We start from the raw sequence: 15,916 nt of genomic DNA, 5'->3' as shown, positions 1-15,916 counted from the left end.
GATGTCCCTCACCTGTTGCTCAGCCTGCTTGAGGAGGAGACGGAAGCGTTCGTCTTCTTGAACCCAGGCCGGCAGCTCTCTCTGGCCCTGCTGCCTCGCCTTCTCCAGCTGCGTCTTCAGCTCCCGCAGCACCCGCAGCTCCTGTGCCAACCGGGCTTGCCGTGTCCGAGACACCTGCAGGTCCAGCTCCAGGTCCAGGGATGTCCGCAGCAGACCGTCCAGACCTTTCACCTGCACCGGCGGCTGGACAGAAGGCAAGGAAAATTACACGCTTTATCATCAAGACATGGGGGTCAGTCCATCTGACCAGACATTAGCAGCAGCTGCTCCTTCCTCATACACAGGAAACTCATTTTTCTATGCAAAAAAAAAAAGATACGATTAAAACTTTCATGTCACTTAGTTCAAAGTTAAGCTTCCTCATAATTAGTGACAGAAACTAATGATGTTGGCGACCATAAACGAGACTCAAAGACATTCTTTGCCCTTCAATTCTGCACAGCGCATGTAAGACTTTTTAAGAATCCTGCATGAGAGTACTCCTTGTGTGTGTGTGTATGAGTGAGTGTGTGTGTGTGTGTGTGTGTGTGTGTATTCCCCACTGCTACATCTCCTCACAGTCAGAGGGCCAAGAGGGACACTACAGCAGGCTGTGCTGCCTGCCTCTAAATTAACAGTGGCTGCATCAAATATTCAGATGGCCATTAAATATTAAGAGTCACTTCACTGAGAGTCACTGGACGACTTTAAGATGCAAAAATGCAAATAGACTCTCGTTGTGTCTCTCAGGAGACGGGAACGGGCCGTTCCAGGGGTCGTTAACCTGCAGGTTTGGACTCATTATTAAACTGTCAGGAACTAAAGAAACAGGAGGATGACAGCGGAGAAGAGAGAGCAGGCAAAACGCAGAGGTGGAAGCAGGTGAAATACTGGAGTGGAATATAATGAGATTACTGGAAAATTTTGTTCACATCCTCAAAGCTCTAAATCAAGTAACGACACGCTGTAACTGAAGGAGCTGCATAGCGCTACATAAATGGTTCCTACATGAAGCTGCAGTTCCAATCTTTATCCACACGCTGGCAGCTCCACACAGAACAAACCAAGATGGCTGCTCCCTCACGCCGTGGAGGTAAATGGAATCGTGACACTGATGCTGGAGACCAACACTGAAACCTACATGTACCAAAAAAATCAGGACACCTTTCCAAACTTCCACAAACTAACGACCTTCACCGCCATCAAGACACTGATGAGAGTCGAAGGGGGGCTTTGTTTTATACTTTATTCTTTTTCTATCCAGAGGAAAAAAACCACAGGCGATGTTGTTTCTACCTTCTTCATTCGCATGCTGCGTCTCTCTGAAGCGTTTCTGACGAAGGGAGACTTCTTGGAGAGGGTGGAGCTGTCGCTGTCACTGCGGTTGATCTGCAAAGGCAGCGGCGACAGTTTAATGAACCACTGAGCGTTGGACAGAGTTAAACCTCTGATCTCTTTGAGATGGCATCAGCCTTTGCTGGCATTACCCTGCAGATGTACTGGCTCTGAGGTCCAGGGGAGAAGGTCTTGGAGCGGATGATGGTGTTCCCCCTCATGAAGGGGTTCTGCTGGTGGACGTCTGGGCGGCGTTCTTTAGGCCGAACTACTGAGCAGTGATTGGACGATGACAAGCCAACCATACTCGTCTCCTTGTTCACCTGGACGAGGAATAATGTGATCATAATTAGCACTGCAAACCCATCAGGGGTGAAAACAGTGGAGAAAAATGAATCAGGTTTAAGATAAATAGGTGGATTTTAGCATGGGGGTTTTATGATTAGATTATTAACTGGTAACAGAGTAGGACTTTAAATATGAAGGATTTGTAAGAAACTACATCCATGGTTAAAGACAGACTCTCAAGTGTTCCGTCAAACTGAGTAAACCACCAGACACCAAAAAGAAAAGTTTGGTGTTTGTGACAATAAGCAGAAAAACGTAGAGCGCACCTTTTCTGTGATGGCTGCCGCAGGTGGAGGCAGTTTAGTGTCCTTCCCCTCCTCTTCCTCTGCTTCCCATTGGCTGCTGTCAGGGTAAAAGGTATCTTCCTCCTCCAGAGGTCCCATCCCCTCCACGCCACTTCCGTCCTCATCATCAAACATGTCTGCCTCCAGAAGGTTGCCATGCCTGACAGTTAAGATGAGAGATGGAGTGAAAAGGGAGCAGAGGAACTACTTCTGTGGTCCTGACCACAATGTGCGTGTATCAAAAGCAAGGAGTGTTTAATTCCATGTAATAAGAGAGATATTATTCATTGATCCATGGGTGCAAAGCCTCAGGCTTCATTAAATGTCTCACTGGCAGCTGCTGTCCTGAAACAGCATGTAGTTTTATTCTGAGCCGAGAGCGACTTGACGCTACGTGATGGCTGAATGTGAGGGCAGAAACTGCTGCTACAAGACATTCCGGAAGTGCAGGTGTTTGGAACAAGAGAGCAGAGCAAGAACCCCCCCCCCCCACCACCACCACACACACACACACACACACACACACACACACACACACACACACACACACACACACACACACACACACACACACACACACACACACACACACACACACACTGTTAAAGAAAACCTGCTCATGTTTACAGTTTCAGCCACTGAGCTTATGGTATTTCCCCTTTGTGGAGCTGAAAACACAGAGATTCTTGAAACCTGCTTTCTGGAAGAACCCTCTGGTGGCTGTGGGGCAGAGGGAGGAGGAGAGCTGGGGGTGTCGGAGTCATTCAAGGACAGACCTTTAGGAAAGGTCTTGTTTAGGCAGCTTCATTTTTAGTCGGAACCTGACAGGCAGCATTCTGTCTCTGTGTTTATGCGTGTTTGTCATGCCATAAATATTCACGTGACGACTGGCTGCTCCAGTTCAGTAATGCACATCGATTGTCAGTGTACAAATATGAAGCCAAAAATGGACCTAAAATAATATCAATGTTAAAAAAAAAAATATATATATATATATAAAGGCAGAAAGTGCATATGACGACATGTTGTGGTCAACAGACAATAAAAGGATGAGGAAGTAGTTGTTGTTATGTCAGTAGAGGAGAATGACAAGGTGTTAAGGTCCAAGAAGGAAGGAGGAAGAAGGGGAAGGGCAAGAGCAAGAGGAAGGAGTCTCACCACTCATCATCCTCAGGAGCTCCAACTCTGTCGCCGCTGGGCACACGAGCCTGAAATACAGAACCCATCAGCACCAGACTGAACCGTCTGTATTCATGGTAATGAGCGCATACAAACTTCAACATCATTTAACATTAGAAAACTTCTAAGTATTCCTTAAAATGAGACTATTTTCTACGAGAGTAGAACACATAATTTCTCAACAGCCAAAGAAATGTAACTGTTGATTAAACACGGAGGAAAACGAGAATTTGAAGAAAAGCTGCAGACTTTTGACAGGCAGTAGAAAATTGCTAAAAAAAAAAAAAAAAAAAAAAAGGTAATATTCCATCTCCCAAGCAGCCACTCCAGCCCTGTAAGGCTGCATTCTGAAGGAGAGGAAGGACGTGTCCTTTTACATTCCCACAGCAAGGACGAGGTCAAGTTCAAAACCCCCCCTAACATCAGCAGGGTCTCGTGTTTGGAATCTACTGACTGAACTCTGCCATCACAGTCTGCAGAGCTGCACTGCTGACACACAGAAGCCTCCACTTCATATTTTTTATTGATTATTGTTCACATTCCAAAATCTGAATACTCATAAAGAATTGAAGATTAATTTGGAGTTACTTTATTATCGGGCTATCATTTTTTTAAATCAGCAATTTGTCTTAAGTGCCAATAATACTGTTTATCTTCACGGGTAAATTATTCTTATTTCTGGGTGGCAGTTGGTTAAACAGTAAAACAACAGTCCACTGGGTGACAGTGTCTCCCCTTCTCTTTACCGTGTCAGAGGTGCCAGCTGCTCTGCCGTCTTTGTCCTTGCTGATCTCAGGCATGAAGGTGCGGCTCAGCAGGTTGTACCACTTGGTGCATCTCTCCTCCGAACAGCCAACATCGGCCAGGCTGATCTGGGCTCCCGCCTGGAGGGCAAGACAGAGACGGAGAGAGCAACACGGAGGGAGGTTAAAGTTACGAGATACAAACCTTCAGAGCACTGCGGCTCTTAGTGTTGGTTCAGAACCGTTCCCACTCCTTAGCATGCTCATTTCCTGTGAAGCACTCTTTCTCTTTAAACATTCCTGAAAAATTTCAGGTCTTTTGTTGTCACTTCCTTTCAAGGTCAAATTCCCTTGATGACAGAGATGGATTTCAGTGTCACACAACAGCAAACTGAACCATCAGTTTTAATCTAGACGTGAAAGCAGAGAGGAAACTCTACTAACCAGACACTCCTCATGGCCTGACTTGCTGGTGTTGCAGACATCAATCCTCAGGGTCTTCTGCCGCAGTGCACTGTGGGATATCTGCATGCCGAACACCTCGTTGACCTCCATGGTGTCCTGAGGCAGAGAGCTGCGTGTTCTGAACAAGCAGCAGGTGGCCTCCACGCAGGGCAGCACCACCACACGCACGTACCTGCAGGAGAGTCAACGTGACGCATTCGCCTGTTAGGACACTTGATGTTTTACTGTTCGTTTAAATACATCGCTTCTTTAGTGTGGGTTTTTGAAATCAGCTCTGTTGCATATAAATACTTGGCTATTCCACCAGCGCCATATTGAAGGGTACACTTCACTTACTGCCATCTGAACTGCTTCTGACTGACAATTCACACCCAAATATCACAGTTGTCTAAAAATGCAGAGCAACACATCTATGAAGGTGCTGGTTGTGATGATTAGACGAGCATTTGTCTCCAGTCAGTCGACCTCAGCAGCACTTGATGTAAAAATACTAGACTACAAGTAGCTGCTCACATCTGCATGAACAAAGAGTCGATAGACGTCTCCGACCGCAACACTCAAGGAACGAGTAAACACTGGAAACGTTTACCTTCTTCTCACACACAAAATGGCAGGTAAAGTGATGATAAGTGTCTACACAAACTGAATGCTGATTGTGACCATGGTTTTGTTTTTATTGTAAATACAAAAAGCGCTCTTTTTTCCCTTTCCAAGTGCAGCCTTGCATATTTTTCACCTGCTTTGTGCAGAAAAAAGTGTTTAAACCTCAATTTTCACTGAACAAGTGACACTTGTTAAACACAAGAAAAGTTTTTACGTTTTCTGTTCAGCCTGCAGACAGAGGGTGCTGCAGTTAGATAACTGCATGATGTAGATGGTGAAGCGTTGGTCTCTGGATTCGTAGCGGAAGCCGAGCTGCACCTGAGAGCAGCCCAGTGTCATCCTCTCCTCATAGGAGCCCAGCAGGAGGTCAGCAGGGAGCCCTGGCCTGGAGGGAACAGAGATTGCATCCGCTCCAGTAAATCATGTTGACCTCTCACTAAACATCTTTCCAAGCAGTTTCACCGTTGAGGACTAATCTTTAACCTTGGAATAACAACTGGTTACAATCAGGAGATTACAACTTCAACTCTGGTTAGAGAATTGTGGGTAGAATCCTCCGTACCTGCGCTCTGAGGGCTCGTACACTCCACTGTCACCAGCCACCGACTCATCAGACACTGCTGAGATCACACCCATCTTCTTTGGCCCCGCCCCTGTCCCTTGCAGCTGAGGAGCCGAGTCTAAAAACAACAAAATGTATGTAAATTTATAATGTTTCTGTTTAGCCTGAACTACATGACACGTACATTGATACCGGAGCGTAGGCTGGGGTTTCTGGAGCCTGGTGACATACTCAGCTCTGGCAGCAGCCATGCAGGGTGATCAGGAAACCAGAACCCACGTCCCCCTTTCACCAGCAACAAGAATCCTCTGGTTCAGCTGCAGCAAGCCTCTAACGCCTCAGCTCAAACTTCAACTGACCCTCTCACCAAACACACACACAGGATGCAGCAGCATCATGGCTGCCAGGCAGGGAGTGTGTGTGTGTGCATGTGTGAGCGTGTGTGTGTGTGTGCATGTGTGAGCGTGTGTGTGTGTGTGTGTGTGTGTGTATACGCTTAAATCCACAAGAAGTCTTTTTGTTTTTTTCCCGCTCCAGAAAAATTTGTTGCTACTCAATTTCCTGTAAGTCTTGCAGTTTCATTCATTTCAAATTCGATTTTTTTCCATGAATCTAATTATGACTCTAATTTATTAATCATTTAACTTATAAAGTTCACATTCAGTGACAAAGGAAACACTTGACAGATTTTCAATGAATCATATTGAGCACACACACACACACACACACACACACACACACACACACACACACACACACACACACACACACGTAACCTTTGGGTAGAAATCCAACACCTCTCTAACCTTCACCTCCTCTCTTATAACTGCTCCCAATAACAATCAGGTTTCATGCACAATATTACATTTCTCACCACACGCTTGTGCACACACACACTCACTCATAAACACACACACACACACACACACACACACACACACACCGTCACACCAGGGAGGAGGGGGGTATCTGGTAGGGTGCAGGAGCAATTTCACTGCTGTCTAACGGTCTTACATCAGTAGCATGACTGCCGTCTCTCTTACTGCTGCTCATTAAATTGCAGTTGAATCAACACGATGACGGTTCTGCAGTCATTAACTGATTCGAGCCCTTCTGAGTTCTAATCAACAACAGCCGTCCAGATGTGACACCCACGCTCACATATCCACTAAGGCAAACAAGGGTTCAGCCAAGAGGGTGTTGGGTCTTCTGACCGTGACCCAGATGTCGGCTGCTTGGTCGCGTGTCCTCTTAATATCTTATTTGTTACTGGGACATCAAGCAAAACATTGACTTATTATCAGCTTCGAGGCTGTGATGGTGAACATGATAAGGACTTCATATTTACCTTTGACCTCTTCACTTGATGCAGCGTTGTGGTTCTGCTTCTCCTTCAACCCCCCAAGCCCCACCAGCTCCTCCTGCTGCTGCTCTTGTGAGTCCAAACTTAGCTCCAGCTCTGCCAGCCTGCTATGGAGCTCCAGATCCAGGCTGAGCCCACCAGGTCCCGTCTGGCTGGCGAAGGCCTCACCAGTCAGAAAAGTAGCGTCTGTGACCAGCGGCGAGCAGGGCGGAGACAGCGAGGAAAGAGACGACCGTGGCGACAAGGAGCTCATAGAGCGAGGAGTTTCAGACAGTCTTGGTGCTTGGATCCTGGATAATCCTGCATCCCCTCCCACACCGCCCCCTCCTGCCTGACACCCCATGTCGGCCCCCACCCCTAATGTCTTGCCCTCAGGCTTCCCAGCGTCCCTCCCTGCACAGCCCGTCACCACTTCGTGTTCATGTATGGTTGTGATGGAGCTGGAGGGACGGTAGCCTCCCTGGCTGCCTTCCTGCAGGAGACTGTCCAGCTTGTTCTGGAAGTCTGGGTCAGACAGCTCTGGCTGTTCCAGGTAGATGTCTGTGAAGCTGAGGGAGGAGGTGGACCCCAGGCTGGAGGTGGTGGCCAGCGAGCCACGGCTGGACGTCAGAGAGCCTCGACTGCTGCCGGATGAACAGGACAGGGTGCTGGCTGACAGGCTGCGGGAGACACACAGCGAATCAATCATTTCATAAGAGACGTCCGCTGCCTCCGGACTGCTCGTAGTGGGGATCTGACAGAAGCACCAACATAGCCGTGATGGAAAGAATCATCTGTGCTTATGAAGAATGCACATTCATGGCTGATATTAAAAAGTCAACCAGTTCCACAGCAGCTCAGGATGATATCACTTACCAGAACATCACTTGAGCCCCTTCAAAGTGGATCAAAAATGTCCCTCACTGAAGACTCACAGCCAGAATTCTGTTTGAGCAGCCGAGCATGAAATATTTCACCCCACAATGTGTTTTTGAATGTATCAACACTTAATCGACTCACCAGTTAAGTAAGTACCACATAAAGAAGTTGATATCTGGTTACTTTTAAAATTACTAGTGAGGACACAGAGCTTCGAGAGACTGTCCTAAACCCCAAAACTCACTGTCGGTGCTTTGCTATGGAAGCTCAATCATTTTAAAACACACCTCTAGACATACCATCTTCTAAAAACTAAGCGAACTATAAGAATTGATTTGTTTTTGTGCTGCTTCCTTGGTAATTAAATGATTGCAGTAATTGTATTGCATTTTGGCTCCAGGATGAGATGTCGGGGACGGTTACTCCTCTTCTAACAGGTTTTATGAGCTTCACCTCAGAGGCCAAACTTTATTGTGAAAAATATCTTTGTAAATTCTTAATCAAGCAATGTGAGGTGGCAACACCAGCAACATTGCCCTTCTGGGATAAATGACGTTGTCTGAATCTTGAGAATATCATTCGCTCCCAGCGAGCCGGCTGACATGAAAAAGCAGAGGGAGCAGAAGCACCTGGGAGCAGACAGCTGAGTGCATCATTGTGAGACAAAAACAACAGTAGGTTTTTGTGTTTGAGATGGCATCTCTGCTGAAATCAGTCCAACTCCAACGGATTCAAAAGCTTCACACTGAATCGACAAACACTGAATAACATAAAACCGTAGACTTCCTCCCTTGATTCTTTCTGTCCCCAGCACTCCTCATCACGTCAGCCCTCCTGTAGCTGCTCTGCATGAGCGACTCTCTAATTACAGCAGGGCAGCTCGTTAGCACAGATACAGGAGAGTTCTGTCCACCAGGGAGATGTTTGATGTCCGTCAGGAGGGAGGGAAGAAAGGAAAGGACGAAGAGGTGAGATGAGAACCGAAACACGGGAGAGACCAAGGAACTGAAAGAGTTCATGTTCCTTTCAACCTTTCAGAGTATCGCAGCTGAATGTAAAACCCACAACAGTGAAATATTTAAAGAAACATGAGCGGCTCTTACGGCGCGTTGCATCATCTTATAAAAATGTAATTCCTGCGGATGTTCGGAAAAGCGTGTCAGTTTGGGCTGTGAAATTAGATTTGCAGAGAGATCCAGAGATTGATCAAAACGATGATGAGAATACAATGCCTTTCATCTTTAGCAAATGTTTGGTCATTAAAGCTTAAAAGATTTCGCTTTTGCTTCATTTCACAAGCTCCCCTTCATTTTCAACTTTGTCCTCTTTAAAAACCTTCTTTGAATCTAATAACTGAAGTGGAGCTCCTGCCTTTCACCGCAGCTCCGTTTATATCCATGCCTGGCCTGAGAGTAAATGCAGCAAACACTGGAGACAGCGTTTAATAAAAAGGTACTCAGTGTAGTTCTCTGTAATAGAACTTCCCACCTGCCACTGCCATCCCTGTACAGAGAACTTCACGATCCTAAAAATTAATATCAGATTTTCCCCAATGTCGATATAAAATCATCAAACAAATGAATGCATTTCAAAATTAACTCATTCGGTCAATAAAAACCCCTGTGGCTTTCACAGTTTATCTCCAAACATCAGACATGTTTCCCCTGGGGCTGCACCTGCCTATTCTTGTTACAGTCCAGTATCTGCAGGACTACCCACCAGGAGAAATTTTGGCATTGGTAGAAGCGTTGCATGAAAAGCACTGCCACATTTTCACTTGAATAAGATGCATCAGTTCTTGTGAGAGCCCTAGCAGGGTGTTTTCCTGGCTCAACAAGAGCGTGAGGTAGCAAAAGCAACACATCTTCAACCGTGGAGCTGAGGAAGGGCAGGAGGAGCATCACCAGAGAACCTATGATCGTCACACATCTCCACCCTGGTCAAAACAGCTCAGTAAGGCTGAGGTTCTTTCAAAAACACCACAGTATTTCGGCCCAATCTGCATTTTATGAGGTAAGACTGACAGGTAGAGACTGCAGCCACGGGAGTTGCTCAGGTGTGACGACAGCGAGAAGTCAGGGAAAAAAACTGCAGCTCTGAGAGCGGTTAGTGCAGACGCTGCTATAGCAACAGTTACACTCTCTTCACTGACAGAGGAGCAGAGCTTTTCACCATGGAGAAGATGTCTTTGCTCCTCTGCTGAGACGCCTCAGTAGCAGACGGCGAGAGAAGCTGTTCATTTTATCACCTGACAGGAATTTTTATGAAGAATGTTGGCCCTTTTCCAAACAGTTTCTGAGGGCAACTTCCATCCCAGATGGTTTTTGTAAAAAAAAAAGATAGATAGATAGATAGATGATAGATAGATGGATGGATGGATGGATGGATGGATGGATGGATGGATGGATGGATGGATGGATGGATGGATGGATGGATGGATGGATGGATGGATGGATAGATAGATAGATAGATAGATAGATAGATAGATAGATAGATAGATAGATAGATGATAGATAGATGATAGATAGATAGATAGATAGATAGATAGATGGATCGATCAGCTGTATCAGGTAATAAAATGTCATCACTTCATCATCTTATTATATCAAAAATCTGTGCAAAATGTTGCTAGCGTCAGCTTGAGAAGGCTTAAGATCCGGCCTAAAACATCACCGGTTTCTAATCACTTCATCCTTGAACAATCCATGAACTACTTCCAAGACTGTCCTGAAGTACCGTGTTCCTGAGACCGGGACGGACGTGAGGTCACAGTGAACTCTGAAGGTGATGAAGTAAGAGGAGACACAACGATGCTTCATGTGGAAGGAGAACTTTGATGCAGGACATGAGTCTGTAAACTATCTAAACCCAAGCTTTGGGGGATTATTTTGTATCCATAGCATCGTCTTCTAAAGTAATTAAGACAACTTAAAATCTTTACATTGTGTCTAATTTTCTCGATTGCATGTTCCAAACAAACAGGTTCAGACTTGACGAGTCCAACATCGTTACTACAGAAGCGTAATCAACAGCAGAAACAGACCTTTTCAGCTGCGTATGTAGCGACGTGGCCAGTCGAACCATCTCCTCCAGCTCTCTGACAAGTTTGTTCCTTTTGCAGTGAAGCCGCAGCCTAAAATGACAGAAACATATCTTACTTGGTTAACGACTAATGAACTGCGCACGGACCTGCGAGTGTAGAGAAACTTCTCATCTCAACGAATCCATCATCTGCCAGCTGCTCGTGACTTGCCCTCAGATTCAGGGACAGAGAGAGAAATGTTCCCCCGCCACACAAAGCAGCTGTTACTGCGAGCAGCTGCTTTGTGTTCAGGTGACCGTGGTGTCACCTGATTGTGTGTCTTTTGAGGTGAACCATCAGTCCATTAGCAGCTGCTCCTATGATCCAAGGTTTGAGGGGGGAAAAGGGCAAAGATGGGAAGCTTCTGATCCGGTTACAGGCTATTGTTGATCAATGCTGCGCTCGTGAGTTTTCATCACAAGTCTTAATTGAATTTAATTTTTTCAACAGAGCATCAAAAAGAGACTACCGTGCATCTCTTACAAACTAAATATCAATGGAATTGTCATCTGTGTTGAATGAACACGTAACTTTGGCCGAATGGAGGATGACTGCATTGATGAGTTCTGTGTGTTTGGGGGATGGATGGGCCCAGTGAGACACTGCACAGCGGGCTCTGGCGTTCAAACGTTCGTTATTTCGTTTGTCATTATTTCAAGGGCAGCCAATTGCCGTTTTAAACTGGGGACTTTATTAAAACATGTTGTAGCAGTTTCTAAGATCAGTACACTCAAGTCGATCAAAGAAAGATGAAGCAAGGAGAGAAAAATGCCCATTGCAATTTTTGAGATGATCATATACACTTTGAGAGGCGGCAAGCACTAATTGCATGTTTGTGTGTGCATATTTCTTGTGTCTGTGTGTTACTGTGTGCGTGTGTGTGTGTGTTACTGTGTGTGTGTGTGCGCGCGCAGGTGGACTATCAGAGGTTCCCTTTGTGATCAGACCCTGCAGCCTCTCAGGTTGCAGGAACAGGAGACGAGACACAAAAAGAGAGACTGAGGCAAAGCTGAACACTCAAAAGTCTCGTTGGTGGGAGGGGAAGGGAGGGGAGGGGAGGAGTGATGGAGGAATGGTGGAGAGGGAGGTGACAAGAGGTGGAGGGTTTGATGTATCTAAAGGTCAGAGTCAAAGGAAACTAGAAGGTCAGACGTTTCATCAGCAGATGAGAAAGTAATGATCTCAGTTTCATCCATCAGACGGCTGTCATCACCTGCTCCGACCTTCAACGCTCTTCTTCTCGTCACATTTGCATGTGCAATAACAGGAAACTGCTGTTTTCGGCTCGTACGCTCAGCTAATGTTGGGACGTCATTTCTGCTTCCCATTCAAACAACTAGGTTTTGTAAGGGATTTTTGTTTTGCAATTCGCAAACAACTGTCTTAAAGGGAAAATTTGGCATTTTGAGTGATTATTGAATTATAAAAACAACACAAATCCAGCAGCTGGTAGTGCTTCTTCCTTCCATGATGGACTGAGGTGGACTGACAGGACCAGATGGACCAAGGATACCTGGTTGACATGCTAGCTTCAGCGGAGAACTCTGAAGATAATACAGAGACATGGCTGACATACCACAATTGTTACTCATGGACGTTCTGTTGATGATTTGTCATGTGTCATGAGCAATAAATGTGGTTAATCATTTTGATTCCTGTCAAACTTTTGAACTCTGGATGTTCTAAAGCCTGCGTCGTTTACATTCTTTCTTTTCAGCACTCTTGCCCTCTCTGGTTCTTTGTTGGTATGGTTCTATGTTTTGAGTTTGAAAGGTTTAAGTGTAGCAACAGAATCTATGCTTGGTGCTACGCCGCAACCGCTGAGGAACCTCCTCAAAAATTTGGGACAACAAAAAGGTCAAACTCGGGACCACAAGAGCAGCGATTGGCTGCTTGTGTTTGCTTACGTAAGATTCTGTTACCAGCACAGATACTTGATACTGAGAAAACACCGTAATGTTTGCCGGGACACTCCAAACCATCGCATCCCTGTGTTTGAGTCTCTCACAGTGAATGAAAGTGCAATGCCAATAATGGGTTTCTCTCTGACTGATGAACCTCCACGCCCACCTCTCCGTCAGAGCCTTGCTCTGGTTATCTCTGGCGGCCTGCAAGTCTCTCTCCAGACGTTTCTTCTCAGACTCCAGTTTCTGGGCATCGTTGGGCTCCAGACGTTGGCGAGGGCTGACGTACTGCAGCTCCTTCAGCAGCTCCTCCTTCTCGTTGATGAGGATCAGGCGGTCTCGCTCCGGGTCCAGCAGCCCCGGCCACGCCTCACTGTCCAGTTTGGCGATCTGCACCTCGATGGTGGCGATTCTGCAAGAGTGAGAGGAAAGAAAAGAGTAAGGATGTGAAAGAAAGGAATGTGGAGGATGAGGCGAGAATAGAGTGAAGAAAACAACACGCACACACACACACAAACTCACACTCTCACACACTCACACACACACACACACACACACACACACACACACACACACACACACACACACACACACACACACACACACACACTCACTCACTCACTCCTCTGCTCCAGACACAATAATAACTACCTTCTCTTGGCTTCCTCGTACTTCAGACTCAGACGAACTTTCTCTGCCAGTTTGTTGGTGCTGGTCATGAACTTGAACGCGCACGCACACACAAACAAACACACACACACACACACACACACAAAAAAGGACAACAAGGGGGAGTCTGGTTAATCAACGCTAAAGTACCGAGACGATAGATTAAAAAGAGCTGTTGCTTTTAAATCGTTATAATTGTTGCTAAAGGTCAGGATGCTTTCAGGTCAAAATCTGAGAGTGAGTACAAGTTTCCAAAGATTTAGCAGTGCTCAAGTCAAGTTGATCCTTTTGACTCTGAAACCCAAAATATGCCTGCAGGTTTGAAAAATCCATTTCTTTTTTTTTTAATAAATAAAAGAAAGAAAAATGTCATCAAAAGTACACATTTCACCGTGGCTGGAAGCTGTGAAACACCAAGTATTTCAGACACTTCTTGAGAAAAACATTTGCAACACAATCTTTTACTCCCACGCAGAACAACATGCACTGTTGTCTAAAACTAAAAACACTGCAACAGAGGATAAGCAATACAGCCACTGAATGAAAAACAGTTACACTGGGGTCAGGTGACCTCAGTTATTCTGCCAATCAGGCTCCGCCAGCCCAACGACAGACATTTCACTCGTAAAGCCCTGACACGTTGGACCTGCAATGTTTTCACCTGATTGGGCTTTGAACAGCAAACTGCTGTCAACACCAGGAGCTTTTTTGCTGCTTCCTCTCTCTCCCTGGGACTCACCTCAACAGGGATGTCAGTCTGGGAGCCGGCGTCGGAGTAGAGACGAGGGATGGAAAGCTCTGAGTTGGCGAGCGAGGGACTGCTGCCCCACAACTCCTGCTGGGAGCCCGAGTCCAACTGGAAACCATCCTTAAGAACGGCCAGTTTCTGTATGATAAGAAACAGGATTTGATTCAGATTGTATCAAATAATGCTAAAGCATGTGTGTATCACACGGGGGGGGGGGGGGGCAGTGGGAATTATATAAAAGCAGCTCAGATTTCTTCTGAGTCAAACATTAGAATTCACTGCGAGAAGCTTGCAGGAGCTCTGAGGCGTCTGACCAAATCACCAAGGAACTACAACGGCTGGGAGATGAAGCTGAAGGTGATTCGGTGAGGTCAACAAAATGAGACACTTATTTGAACTCTTTTTTTTTTTTTTTTCTTGCTGTCTAACAGCAGTTCTCTTAAATAAGCAGCTGCTATGCTGTGTTGCACTGCCTCGGAAAATTGCTGAGCAGTTCTCCATGTGTCCTACGTCTGTCCCTCCCCAAGAAATAAATACTACATGGAACCTGCTCCGGGACAGAGACTCAGCAAAATGACAAAACTGCAAAATGGAAGCATCTCCTTTTGTTTGATGCATGTGAATTACAGAGGTGGAGCAGCGGTGAAGGCTGCCCTGAGCTCCTCTCATCTTTACAGCCGTGATGAATATCTTATGACTGCGGTTTGCTCTGAAGCCTGCTGTGGAATGCACCTTATCTTAACTGCTAATAAAACTGCTAATATGAGGAAGACAACATACCACCACCGTGATAACAGCCGTGTGTGTAAGTGACTGACATGTTCAGGGCAAATGGTATGAAGTTCATACAGAATCGCAGCCAGTGATAAATGTTAGAATTCACATTTAAAAGGTTGCATTGCTGAAAAATGCATCATTTCCCCTCAGGTTTCTGGTTAGAGGTAAAACTTCACACACATACACACACTCAAAGTGGAGGATATGAAAGCTACAATGTGGTGCAACGGTAGAAATGCGTCCACTGGCAGACGAGGCAGTGCCGTTTCCACCGAGGGAGAAATATTCTAGCGTGACCTTGTGAATGTAGCCGGTGAGCTCACGTGATTCAAGCAGACATGAAGGAGGAGAGAGGAAATCAGGAGGGCCGACTCAAGATGATGGAAAAAAGAACTGGCTTTTCCGTAGTATTTTGGGTTTGTTTGTTTGTTTGTTTGTTTGCTAGGAAGTTTCAAAGAAACTAATCAAATGTGATTAGACTAATTAAGAGTTCATTCCACCCATTGCTTCAATGGATTTAGAAAACAAGAGTATCGGCTTCAACCTGGTAGGCAGGCCCTCTGACACTCACACACTCACACACACACACACACACACACACACACACACACACACACACACACACACACACACACACACACACACACACACACACACACAGGTGAACCATCTCAGAGAGTCAGACGGGGCTGTCAGTTCCAGATGGTGAGGAGGAGGAGGAGAGGGAGGAGGAGGCAGGGGGGGCATTAATTAACTTCCTTAATCTAACTTCAAGTCATTAGGAGCCAACGAAGGTGCAGTCAGACTCTCATTCGTCGTATAAATTTATGAGGGCGTCAGGTGTGTTGAATTATTGCCAACACGGACATTTTCATGCAGTTTGGTTGGAGTTGTGAAGCGGTAGAAAGTGTGCTGACATGCAGCCATTCCATGTCATCTGTCTAACGTGCTGCTGCT

At 45.9% G+C, this 15,916-nt stretch overlaps 1 protein-coding gene across 2 annotated transcripts in view; it reads right to left on the bottom strand.

The window, feature by feature from the left end:
- Positions 1-15,916, bottom strand: part of wwc1 (WW and C2 domain containing 1) — a 44,459-nt gene that overhangs the window by 5,527 nt on the left and 23,016 nt on the right. For both annotated transcript variants that reach the window (XR_015119491.1, XM_086226644.1), the window contains exons 7-20: positions 14,174-14,320; positions 13,417-13,487; positions 12,932-13,177; positions 10,823-10,912; positions 6,907-7,580; positions 5,559-5,676; positions 5,211-5,381; positions 4,373-4,565; positions 3,932-4,069; positions 3,165-3,214; positions 1,989-2,166; positions 1,527-1,697; positions 1,336-1,428; positions 13-243 (exon numbers count right to left, since the gene is read on the bottom strand). Coding sequence is in view for 1 of the 2 variants with exons in the window: in XM_086226644.1 (XP_086082770.1) it covers positions 13-243; positions 1,336-1,428; positions 1,527-1,697; positions 1,989-2,166; positions 3,165-3,214; positions 3,932-4,069; positions 4,373-4,565; positions 5,211-5,381; positions 5,559-5,676; positions 6,907-7,580; positions 10,823-10,912; positions 12,932-13,177; positions 13,417-13,487; positions 14,174-14,320 (2,571 nt within the window). In the remaining variant the exon portion in view is untranslated. The remainder of the gene's footprint in view (positions 1-12; positions 244-1,335; positions 1,429-1,526; positions 1,698-1,988; positions 2,167-3,164; positions 3,215-3,931; positions 4,070-4,372; positions 4,566-5,210; positions 5,382-5,558; positions 5,677-6,906; positions 7,581-10,822; positions 10,913-12,931; positions 13,178-13,416; positions 13,488-14,173; positions 14,321-15,916) is intronic.

The sequence above is a fragment of the Aulostomus chinensis genome, chromosome 15 (genome assembly GCF_037954235.1).
Source record: "Aulostomus chinensis isolate RoL2024-O1b breed Wild chromosome 15, RoL_Achi_v1.0, whole genome shotgun sequence".
Taxonomy (NCBI): Eukaryota; Metazoa; Chordata; class Actinopteri; order Syngnathiformes; family Aulostomidae; genus Aulostomus; species Aulostomus chinensis.
Note: the sequence above shows the minus strand (reverse complement) of the source record. Positions and strands in the feature narration are given on the sequence as shown.